Source organism: Dipodomys ordii, unplaced genomic scaffold (genome assembly GCF_000151885.1).
Source record: "Dipodomys ordii isolate 6190 unplaced genomic scaffold, Dord_2.0 Scaffold87, whole genome shotgun sequence".
NCBI classification, from domain to species: domain Eukaryota; kingdom Metazoa; phylum Chordata; class Mammalia; order Rodentia; family Heteromyidae; genus Dipodomys; species Dipodomys ordii.
In genome coordinates this window covers 3,286,097-3,298,553 of record NW_012267303.1, presented here as the reverse complement: position 1 = coordinate 3,298,553, position 12,457 = coordinate 3,286,097, and the positions used below count along the sequence as shown (strand labels likewise).

Below are 12,457 nucleotides of genomic sequence, written 5' to 3'. Positions count from 1 at the left end.
CACAAGCATGAGGCCCTGGGTTTAATTCCTCAGCACCACATAAAAAAGCTGGTAGTGGCTCAAGTGGTAGAGTGCTAGCCTTGAGCTGAAGAGCTGAGAGACAGCGCAGTGCCCAGGCCCAGAGTTCAGGCCCCATGACCAAAAATCAATTAATCAAATGGGCTCTTAGGAAGACTGGGGAAAGGAATGAAAAGCTATGCTGACATTAAGTAGATTTACACCTTCACCTTTCAGTTTGCCAGAGGTATGTAATAGCTGAATTCCTGAAAATATTTAGAACACTCCAACTAAAACTGGGTACTGGTAGGTTCGAAGCCAGCCTGGGCAGCAAAGCCTATGAGACTCTTATCTCCAACTAATACCACCAAAAAACTAGAAGTGGAGCTGTGGCTCAAGCTGTAGAGCACTGGCCTTGAGCAAAAAAGCTCAGGGAGGCTGGAAGGTGGCTCAGTGGTAGAGCGCTTGTCTTGCACGCATGAGGCCCTGGGTTCTATTCCTCAGCACCACATAAGCAGAAAAAGCCAGAAGTGGTGCTGTGGCTCAAGTGGTAGAGCGCTAGCTTTGAGCTGAAGAGCCAAGGGACAGTGCCCAGGGTGAGTTCAGGCCTCACAACCTACAAAAATAAAAAATAAAAGCTCAGGGACAGCGCTGAGGCCCTGAGTTCTAGCCCCAGGACTGGCATAATGACCCCCCCCCAAACAAAAACAAAAACAAAAAACACTCCAATTAACCAATTTAAGAACCACTTAACAGCCAACCTGGCTTGGAACCCAAAGAAAAATAAGGATGCGGGGTGGGAGTGGAGTAATTTAGTAATAAGAAAAGCTAACGTTGGCATCTGAGGATCTCGGTTCAAAGGTAGCTTAGGCAGACAAATCCTTGAGTCTTATCTCTACTTATACAGCAAAAAGTCAGAAGTGGGGGTGGGGCCCAAGGGGGAGAGTGCCAGGCTTGAGTGAAAATGCCCAGTGAGAGCATGAGGCCTTGGGTTCAAGTCCCAGGACTGGCACAACTGCGCACTGGCCATTTCCCTTTCCTTGCGTGAAATCTATTCAAATATTTCATCCTTTTTTTTGGTTTAACTGAAGGCCTTGTATTTGCCAGGCAGGTGCTCTACCACTTGAGCCATGCCTCTAGCCTCCTTTTACGTTATTTCCCAGGTTGGGTCTTGCTTTATGTCTGGGCTATAATCCTCCTCATGAGTCCCTGTCATGGGGGATGGGCACTGACCACTGTGCTGGCCTGCGCCGATATTACAGGTGTGTGGTTACCCAGGCTGGTCTCACATCACCTCTTCCACTACCCTCCCAGGCAGCTGGGATTACAGGCTTGAACCACAGTGCCTGGCTCCACCCACCTTTATATTTGCTTATGTATTCAATGTAGTAAGTTTTCCTGCTTTGTTTTTTGTCAGATGTAGGGTTTGAACTCAGGGCCTGGGCGCTGTCCCTGAGCTTTTGTGCTTATGACTAGTGCTCTGCCACTGTGAGCCACAGCTCCACTTCTGGTTTTCTGGTGGTTGTCTGGAGATACGAGCCTCAGCTATGTCATGTTTTTTTAGGTCTAGAGAAAATTTGATAAAAATCTGTCTTTCTGAGCTTGACTCTGTTGCTCAACATGATAATCCTCAGCACCATTTTCCTGCAAACAATGTAATCCCATGAGTTTATATATACTACATTAAAATCTTAGCCAGGAGCTAGTGGCTCAGGCCTGTAATCCTAGCTACTCAGGAAGCTGAGATGTGAGGATTGCAATTTGAAGTCAGCCTGGGCAGGAAAAGTCCACGAGACTCTTGTCTCCAATAACCAGAAAAAAGCAGAAATGGAGCTGTGCTCAAGTGGTAGAATGCAGCAAAAGAAGCTCAGGGACAGCCCTCAGGCCCTGAGTTCAAACCCCAGAACAGGGACAAAAAAATCCAAAACTATTCATCCTTTGATAGTCACCTAGTATAATTCCACAGCCTGGCTACTGTGAGTAGAGTTGCAATGGTATATACTGACTTTTCTTCATATATATGCTCAAGGTGTGTGTGTGTGTGTGTGTGTGTGTGTGTACGTACGCAGGCATGCTTGCGTGTGTGCAGGACTTTTCCCTCTTGCTTAGTTTTTTGCTCAAGGCTGGAGATTGAGCCACACCTTCACTTCTGGATGGTTAAATGGGAGACTTCAGATCTCAACCTCCTGAGAAGCTAGGATTACAGGCCTAAGCCACTCTTTTAAAGAAGCTCCATGGTGCTTTCCATAAGGGATGCACTAGCTTGCATCCCAGTGTCGCGTGTGTGTGCCAGCATGTGCCACGTGCTTTCTTGGGAGTAGAGCTATTCCCACTGGGGTGAGAGGCAATCTTAGTGCTACTGTGATTTGCATGTAACTTCCCCATAAGGATATTAACACTTCATATATTTATTTGTATTTCTGAAGACTGTTTATCCATGGTTTAAATGGATTATTTGTGGTTCTGGTGTTCAATTTTTGACCTCATTATATATTTTAGGTATTAATCCCATGTCTAGCGGATAGCTGGCAAAGATTTTCTTCTAATCTGTGGGCTTTTTTATTCCGGTACGTGTTTTCTATCCTTCCCCCACCCCCATCATGGGGCTTGAACTCGGGCTGTCCTTGAACTCCCTGCCCAAGGCACTTTGAACCACAGTGCTACTTCTGATTTTCTGGTGGTTAACTGAAGGTAAGAGTCTCATGGACTTGTCAGCCTGGGCTGTGAGCCTCAGATCTTAGCTTCCTGAGTAGCTAGTATTACAGGTGTGAGCCACCAGCACCTGGCTTGTTTCTTACTCTAATAATGGTGTATACTGAAGAGCAAAGTTTCTTAAATTTGACAAAGTCCAATCTGTCCATTTATTTTCTTTTTGGTGTCGTATCTAAGAAATCTTTGTTTAACCTAAGGTGACTGTGTTTTTTTTTCATTTGTTTGTTTTTGGTCAGTCATGGAGCTTGAACTCAGGGCCTGAGCACTGTCTCTGAGTTTGTTTTGCTCAAGGCTAGCACTCTACCACTTGAGCCATGGTGCTACTTCTGGCTTTTTCTCTGTATGTGGTACTGAGAATGGAACCCAGGGCTTCATGCATGTTAAACAAGCACTCTACCCCTGAGCCACCTTCCCAGCCCAGTGACTGTTTTCTTTTAGAGGTTTTTGTGGAGTTTTATGTGGTGATGGGTAATACTATGGCTTGTACTTAGCTTTTTTGCTCATGGCTAGTACCCTACGATTTGAGCCCTGCCTCTAAGTCCTGTCTTTTTTTCTGGTAAATAGAGATGGAGTCTTGGGGATTTTTCTGCCTGGGCTGGCTTTTAGGCCAGAATCCTAAAAGAGATTCTGGTAGCTAGGATTATAGGTGTAAGCTATTGGCGCTTGGTGTTTGTTGTTTTTTGGACAGTCTATGTTGTCCAAACTGGCCTTGAATTTGCAATCATCTGCCTCAATCTGCCAAGTATTGAGATTACAGCTTTTTTTTTTTTTACAAGTTTTGTAGCTTTACATAGTTTCAGAACTTTGAAGAATTCACATTCATTTTTTTCTACCTATGGATATTTGCTCTAACACCATTTGTTAAAAAGATTATCCTTTCTCTACTAAGTGCCCTTTTAATTTAGTTGAATATCAGTTGTCCATATGGGTTTGAATCTATTTCTGGACTCCGGTTTCTCCTACTGATCTGTGCCTCTATTTTTCTTTATATCTTCATATAACTCAGTCCTTCCCCTTCCAATTATGACCCAAGAGAAATGAGATGCAACATAAACCAAGCTCAAAACAATTGTACGGAGTGGAAATCTACCAAAGAGCAGACTGGTAGCCACTAAGGCCAAATGGCAATATGTGTGTATGTGTGTGTGTGGGGGGGGGTGCTCTTGCTCACATTCTCTCTCTCTATATATATATACTCTTGACTTTTGACTGATGTAATGGCTTGACACACACGTGTACCTGTATACACATGTCAACATGAAGAGTCCCACACAGACTTCATAGCAGCTGTTCATATAGACATACATTCTCTGATACATTTATCTATCAGATTATATACGTTACATATGTGGACTTTATTACATGCCAATTAGACACAAAGTTGTCTTTTTAAAGGCAAGAATTATCAGAATGGATAAAAAAGCAGGACTAATTGTATGCTTACAAGAAGATTCTTTCGACATAAAGACACCAGTAATCCAAGGATGAATGAGGAGAATGCTAAGTGTTATATGCATGCAGAGGAGTTCAGGACAGCGCACCAGGGTCAGTACACCTAGAATACCCAGACCCGCACATGCACACACCCAGAGCACACAGGCCCATATGTGTACACATCTGCCCAGACTTGCAACTCAAAACCTATGGTCAGCTCTAGGAGAGCCCAGGCCATTCAGTACAGGGGCAGAGTTTACTTTACCTATCAAATGGTTTGAATAAATAAGGACATGGAAACAGGACTTAGGCAACTCTATTATCAATGTTGACCTGACATCGACTGCACAACCAACCAGGAAAGAACATACTATTTACAAGTGCACAGAAAACACTCCCCAAGGTTCTGTTTTATGGATGATATAAAGAATCTTTTTTTTTTTTTTTTTTTTTTTTTTTGTCGGTAGTGGGGCTTGAACTCTGGGCCTGGGCGCTGTCCCTCAGCTCTTCAGCTCAAGGCGAGCGCTCTACCGCTTGAGCTACAGCGCCACTTCCGGTTTTCTGGTGTTTTTTTTTGGAGATAGGAGTCTCACGGTCTCTCCTGCCCGGGCTGGCTTTGAACCGCGATCCTCAGATCTCAGCCTCCTGAGTAGCTAGGATTACAGGCGTGAGCCACCAGCGCCCGGCAAGAATCTTTTTTTTTTCCCCCTGTTGTTCATGGGGCCTGAACTCTGGGGCCTGGGCGCTGTCCCTCAGCTCTTCAGCTCAAGGCTAGCGCTCTACCACTTGAGCCACAGCGCCACTTCCGGCTTTTTCTGCTTATGTGGTGCTGAGGAATTGAACCCAGGGCCTCATGCATGTGAGGCAAGCACTCTACCACTGAGCCACCTTCCCAGTCCAATGTAAAGAATCTTAATGTGTCTGCCTGTCTGCTTGCCAGCTACCTACCTATTTAGCCATCTGTGTGTATGTTTTTTGAGATAGGGTCTTACTATGTAGTCTAGGTTGGCCTTCAACTCAGGACCCTCTTGCCTCAGCCTCCTGAGTGCTGATTACAGACACACAATACTATGCTCAGCCAGACTCTAAATTCCTGAATCCCTCCAAAAAACACACCAAAAAACAAACCCAAGAAACAGAACTGTAAAATCACAACCCCATGGATGACATCAACGATGAAACAAGACTGACAGCTGAGCACTGGTGGTTCACACCAGGGTCCTACTCAGGAGACTGAGATCTGAAGTTCCAGGTTTGAAGTCAGCCCAGGCAGAAGCGCTTACCAGTCTCTATCTCCAGTAACCAGCAAGAAGTCAGAGTGGAGGTGTAGCTCCAGTGGTAGAGTGCCACCCGTGAACAAGCAAGCCAAGTGATCTTGAGGACCTAAGTTCATGCCTTTGTACAAAAAAAAAAAAAAAAAAAAGTGGGCACTGGTGGCTCACACCTGTAATCCTAGCTACTTAGGAGGCTGAGGTCCAAGGATCACAGCTCAAAGCCAGCTTGGACAGGAAAGTCTGTCCATGAGACACTTATCTCCAAGAAGCCACCAGAAAACTGGAGTTGGTACTGTGTCTCAAGTGGTAGAGCATTCACTTTAAGCTGAAGAGCTGAGGGACAGCGCCCAGGCTCAGAGTTCAAGACCTATGACTGACCAAAAAAAAAAAGTCTGAAAACTATTTCCAATACAGCACCGAATGACACCTACTTCAGATGCTGCTATCCTCAGCCAACCAGGACACCACTTCCACTGCAAGAAAACAGACACAAGGGGCCCAAGGAAAGTTCCAGAGACCAGAACAAAACAACATAGCCAAGTCTGCTTTCCAGGGCAAAACCCCTACGCTGGATAGACATAGAACAAGCCAGAAAACCAGCACAGACATGCAAGACTTGAGTAAACCATCAACCACTTGACCCAATGGATGTCCACAATAGACCACCTGGCATATAAAATCCTATATAGCACCGGTTGCACCCTAGGCCACAATGCAAGCATTTACGACATTCAAAACTGGACGAGCTGAAACTATACAAGGTCTCTAACCACACAGGAGTTATGTTATAAACCAAGTTGAGGGTGTGGTGATGCCTTCCTGTACTCCCAGCTATTCAGAACACAGAGGCAGGAGGATTGTGAGTTCAAGGTCAGCCTGGCAAGCGTAGTATAAGTCCGTATCTTAAAAATGAAATAAAACCAAACGGACTGGGAACAGAGTTCAAGTGGTAGGGCATTTGCCTAGGAAGTGTGAGGTCCTGGGTTTAATCTTCAGTTCAGGAAGGAAGGAAGAAAAGAGGAAAGAAAGGAAGAAAGGAGGGAAGGAGGGAGGGAAAAAAGAAAAGGAGGGGGGAGGGAGGGAAAGAAAATGGCACATATCCTAGTATAGTCCCTGGACTTAGCGAAAAAGATCTGTTGGATTCTTAGGCAAAACGAAGTCACTTCCAAGAGCAAGAAAACAAACACTCTATTTTGACAGAAGAGCTTCAAGCTAGAAGATGAAGGAATTACATGTTTAAAACACTAAAGGAAAGCAAATGTCAACCAGAAGTGTTCAGAACAAAGGAGAGCTGCCTGCCATCTGTGTGCAAGCCCGCAGGAGCTGAGGCTGTGTCCCTCCTGAGAAACACCCTGAACAAAATCTCAGCCAGAGAGAGATGGGATCTTGGCACTGGGGTCACATCACTTAGCATCCAGGTCCCAGCTGGAAGAGCGCGGCAGGCAATGGCTGTGGACACCTGCCGCACAGGATGGCTACAGGGAGGAAGGGGAGGACGCAGAAACCTCTGCGTGGTTCCGGAAGGGACACAGGGAGAGCTGGCACTGGCATGCGAGTGTGTGCGGGGGAGAGAGGGGACGGGCAGTGCTTGAGAGCAGATTCTTGGTCTCCTACATCTGAGAACCAAGACTAATGGCAAAAGTGAGACCAACAAGGAAGTGGGAGGCGTGTCGCCACCCCTCACCATAGGTGTACAGATGTGTGATGGCTCTGCCGTGGGCAAGGCCAGGGAAAACAAGGTGCAGCCACCACAGCCAGGAGCGCCTTAGAAGCATCTCTTCAAGACAGACGCCAGGGCTGAAGAAGTGGGCAGGAAAAAGACGGAGTGAGCCCAGAACACCTTGGCTTGCCAGGTGCAAGGGCCGGCTGAGAGCACGAGGACTAAGTCCAAGGATCTGGATCCAATTTGTAAAGGTTCCCACGGTCCAGGGAGGAACTGCACCATGGCAAGGAGCTGCCAGGATGGTAAGAGCAACGCATTAACGCAAGAGCTCACTATACAGGGCTGGGAAGGTGGCTCAATGGTAGAGCGCTTGCCTTGCATGCATGAGGCCCTGGGTTCGATTCCTCAGCACCACATAAGCAAAAAGAAAAAAGCTGGAAGTGGCGCTGTGGCTCAAGTGGTAGAGCGCTAGCCTTGAGCTGAAGAGCTGAGAAACAGCGCCCAGGCCCAGAGGCTTCAGGCTGGCACCAGTGGCTCACGCCTGTAATCCTAGCTACTCAGGAGGCTAAGATTTGAGGATTGTGATTTGAAGCCAGCCTGGGCAGGAAAACTCAGGAAACTCTTATCTCCAATGAACTACAAAAGAGCTGGAGTAGAGTCGTGGCTTAAGTGGTAGAGTGCTGGCCTTGAGGAGATAAAAACAGACAACAAAACGAAACAACTTCAAGGACAGTGCCCAGACACTGAGTGAAGCCCCAGAATGTACAAACAAAACGAAGAAGTGAATGGGAGCACACCTCCACCAGCAGCTGGGCACAGGGCCACGTGCCCTCATCTCTGAGACACAGGGAAATAAAACAGGATGGCAGCCCGGGCCTAAAGCAAGATGCTATCCCCCAAATAACCAATTCCACAGGGGCTGGCAGAGCGGCCTGGGAGGTAAACACAGGCGAGCCCTACGGGACAGGGCGGGCTCCGGGTCACTGAGCTGTGCCCTCCGGGGCACTGTGGTCCTCTCTCAGCCTCTCTGCTCCTCCGGGGGAGGGGCGAACACCTTCACTCCCAGCCGCACGCGCACAGGTGTCCTGCTGCCCTCACACAAAGCAGGACAGTATTTGAACACTGATTGGTAAGTAGGAAGATGGAGCACTTAACTTGTTTCCCTCACAAGCTGCAACCCCAGGTGCACCGGGGCCTGGGCCAGAAGAGGCCAGGCCTCCAACACGGAGGAAGCAGGAGCCGAACGGCACCACCAGCAGTTCAAACCTCTTCTGGATAACAACTGCCAACATCGAGACGAAGGTGCCATTTTGTTTTGTCTTGTTGAGACAAGATCGTGCTACGTGGCCCAAGCTGGCCTGGAACTCATAATCCTGCTCTGGGCCTTCTGAGCGCTGGAGTTACACGCCTGGCTGTGGGGCCTTCCTTCTGTGCTTTTCAGTCCTGGGGCTTGTGCTCAGGGCCTCAGGCTCGCTGAGGAGGCAACCTGTCACCTGAGCCATGCTCCCTGCTCTTTCCTACTTTTTACTTTAGTTTTTGGGTCAGTTGTGAGGCTTGAACTTGGGGCCTGGGTGCCAACTCTGAGCCTCTTTGTGCTCAAGGCTAGAACTCTAGCACTTGAGCCACAGTGCCACTTGTGGCTTTTTCTGAGTAGTTTATTGGAGAGAAGAGTCTCACAGACTTTTCTGTCCTGGTTGGCCTCCCGAGTAGGATTATAGGCGTGAGCCCATTCTTTTTTTTTACTGGATTCTTGCCTTTTATTCCCAGGATGGCCTGGACCACAATCCTCATTTACCACCATGGGTGAGAGAGGGCAACAGGTGTTGTCCTCCCAGCCAGCTTCACCTGGCAACTTTTTGCCTGGGCGGTGCTTGTCCAGCCATCCTCCCAAGCAGCTGAGACCCAAGTCATGAGCCACCATGCCCAGCCTATGAGGTGGCTCTGGGGTTTGAACTCAGGGCCTTGTACCTACTATGAGAGCCTTACTCTACTTGCTGAACCACACTTCTAGCATGAGAGCCTTTTTTTTGGTCATGGGACTTGAACTGGTTTTTCCCCTCAAGGCCAGTTCTTTACCACTTTGAGCCCAACTCTACTTTCAGTTTTTTTGCGTGATTAACTAAAAGACTCTCATGGACTTTTGTGCCTGGGCTGGTTCTGAACCACAATCTTCAGATCTCAGCCTCCTGCATATCTAGGACTACAGGCTGAGCCACCAGCGCCCAATATAAGGTACGTCTTCAAATCAACCTTTTTTGTTATTGTTGTTGGTCGTGGGGCCTGAACTCTGGACCTGGGCGCTGTCCCTCAGCTCTTCAGCTCAAGGCTAGCATTCTACCACTTGATCCACAGAACCACTTGCAACTTTTTCTGCTTAGGTGCTCAGGAATCAAACCCAGGGCTTCATGCATGTAAGGCAAGCATTCTACCACTGAGCCACCTTCCCAGCCCCTATAAGGTACTTCTTGATAGAGCCACATAAAAGGAATCATATTCAAGGTCTACCATGAATCTGATCAGGCCTCTAGACCTGTCTATCATGTACAGTGAGCCAGAGGATAGGAAAAGAGCAAAGTCACCAGTGAGCAGAAGGCCTCGGGACACTGAGCTATCATTAAAATCCTCTGGCCAGGTGGGGAAAGAAAAGCAAAATGTAATATACACGTCTGAAATATCATGTGAAACCCCTTGATACAAGTAGTACATCTTTAAAAATTAAAAAAAAAAAAAAAGACAAGCTGGGTGCTGGCGGCTCACGCCTGTAATCCTAGCTAATCAGGAGGCTGAGATCTGAGGATTGTGGTTCAAAGCCAGCCTGGGCAGGAAAGTCTGTGAGAAACTTATTTCTAATAAACTACTCAAAAAAGCCTGAAGTTGGGCTACGGCTCAAGTGGTAGAGCACTAGCCTTGAGCAAAAGAAACTCAGGGACAGCACGCAGGCCCAGAGTTTACACCCCAGGACTGACAAAACAATAACAAAAACAAAAACCATAAAGGAAGACTTGGCGTGGGCTTGGCATGGGCAGGCTGGGGAGCAGGGGAGCTGGGGAGGGAATGCAGTGTGGGGACGTAGTTTACACACGTGAAGGCCGTGGAGATTGACTTAAGGGGGACTGATAGAGGGGTGGCGGTGGGTGACATGGTGTGTACACGTGGGGTAGTGCCCCTGTATGATGGACATAGCCTAATAAAAACAACTAAAACCAGGCCAAACTTGAGGGACAACCTAAGGAAGAAACGGCCACACAAGTCAGGCTGGGGCCCCTTCCCTGGGAGGGCAGAGGCCAGGTGTGACAGGAGACAGCGCCAGTCAGAGCCAGGTGACTCATTAAGCCATCCCTATTTACTCAGCTTCACCACCATGCTACACTTCAAACTGAAACAGGCTTAAAATCTCTCTTCTGAAGCGAAACAACAAGGTCTGTAGGGCACTGGAACCAAACCAACAAAGGGACTGGGGGTACAAGACATTTCACAACAGTGATGCCGCACAGGGCTGAGGAGGAGCAATGGTGCTAGGTGCTAGGTCAATGCCATGTTTGAATATAGCTCGTCCCCACTGATACTTACCTTGGAATTAAATCCCAATTATCAGCTAGCTATTAAGAGGGGTACCAGGTGGCACCTCTGAGAGGTGATCGGGCTCTGTCCTTGTGAATGGGTTAATCCACTCATGCGATTACAGGATTACTGGTCTGCTATAAAAGCCAGTGTGGTTAGGGCTCTTACATTCCCTGCGTCTAGCCATGAGATGGTCACATACTACCCACTACAGATACTACCCGAGACACACCACCCAGCACAGACACACACTGACACTACCCGAGACATACCACCCAGCACAGACACACACTGACCTGAGACACCACCCAACACAGACACACACAGACATGAGACACCACCAGCACAGACACACAGACATGAGACACCGCTCAGCAGCCAAATGCTTATAAAGCTCTGTGACTGGGCCAGGCCACAACACAAAACAGCGTGCTGCTTCTCCTGCCACCGAACGCGGCCCACACTGCCCAGCAGTTGCGCAGCTCAGTCTGTTTCTGCTGCTGTGACACAAGTCCACGAAGTGAGTTAGCTTAAAGACAAGAGGCATTTCCTCTCAGTTTTAGAGACTTGGAACCCCCTCCGGAGCTGGGACCTCCGGTGTCTGCTGTGGCTCACGTCCTGGCTCACAGACAGCACCTTCTTAGAACAGGTGCTTAGAACTGCTAAAACATTGCTAAAAACATTGACTTCTCTGCCTCCATTTTGCAGTTATCCCTTTTGCTCTTCTCTCTCCAACAGTCACCTTGGGTTCCCAGAAGGACAGAACTGACGGATAACATGTTTACAACAAGGGATGGAAACTACCTCCAAGCAACATTGGAGCCTCATGGGGACAGGTGGCCCCCAAATGACAATTACCTATAATAAGAGACTTACCCCCCCCAAGTAGGAATAACCCTCTCAAGAGAAGGTAGAACCGGAAATGAGATAAAAATCTACCAGGCCACACTCTGCCTGGGACCACTTAATTATGCATAGTTCTCACCCCTGCCCCAATTCAGTCTCTGTTTAAACCTAAGCTCATGTCAGTACCCTGAAGATGGCTGGAATACTTAATTTGCCTCTTACTGAGGTGGTTCTGTGCCATATAACGAACTTTAATTCATTCATTCTTTCTCTCTGTAGTACTCAGGGCCTCGCACTTGCTAGGCAGACATTTTACCACTTGAGGCATGACCACAACCCCTTCTGCTTTTATTTTGTAGGTGGGCCTCACGTTGATTCTAGTGGTGGAATACCAGCCCTAAGTAAGAAAGCTGAGAACACAAGGCCCTGAATTCTAGTGCCATCACCAATGCACATGGTTACCCACACCCTAGAAGCCGTCTTTGTGTCCATTAAGAGCTGACAGCTTTTCCTATCCTGCACCCCATCCTGCTGAGACATCGGGTGGCCTGATCCCCAGGTCCCAAGGCCAGCCCGGCAGGAGGGCTGCACTGCTCCCGGCTACACAGGGCACCTGGGGTCAACAGCGTACCTGCCCATAAGCATCTGGAAGGTCAAGTTAACTATGGAAATTAAGAAAGAACTTTGTTTTCCTACTGCTTGACTACTTTTGTACTTTTTTTGTTTTGTTTTGTTTTTGGTTGATTGTGGGGCTTGAACTCTGGGCCTGGGTGCTATCCCTGAGCTCTTAAGCTCAAGGCTAGCACTCTACCACGTGAGCCACAGGGCCACTTCTGGCCCTTTCTCCTTATGTGGTGCTGAGGAATTGAACCCAGGGCCTCATGCATGCGGGTAAGCACTCTTCCACTGAGCCACCTTCCCAGCCCCCAATTCATGGTATTTAAAGAATACATTTGCCTGGAGCTGGGAA

At 48.0% G+C, this 12,457-nt stretch overlaps 1 protein-coding gene across 2 annotated transcripts in view; it reads left to right on the top strand.

The window, feature by feature from the left end:
- The window catches only part of Alg12 (ALG12, alpha-1,6-mannosyltransferase), a 29,986-nt gene extending 17,871 nt beyond the window's left edge, over positions 1-12,115 (top strand). Inside the window, exons 11-12 of one of the 2 annotated variants that reach the window (XM_013025790.1) lie at positions 11,380-11,477; positions 11,847-12,115. In XM_013025790.1, the coding sequence (XP_012881244.1) occupies positions 11,380-11,477; positions 11,847-11,862 (114 nt within the window). In that variant the 3' untranslated portion in view covers positions 11,863-12,115. Of the gene's footprint in view, positions 1-11,379; positions 11,478-11,846 lie in introns of those variants that run through there. The other variant, XM_013025797.1, reaches the window with a different exon arrangement.
- The last annotated feature ends 342 nt before the right edge of the window (positions 12,116-12,457 follow it).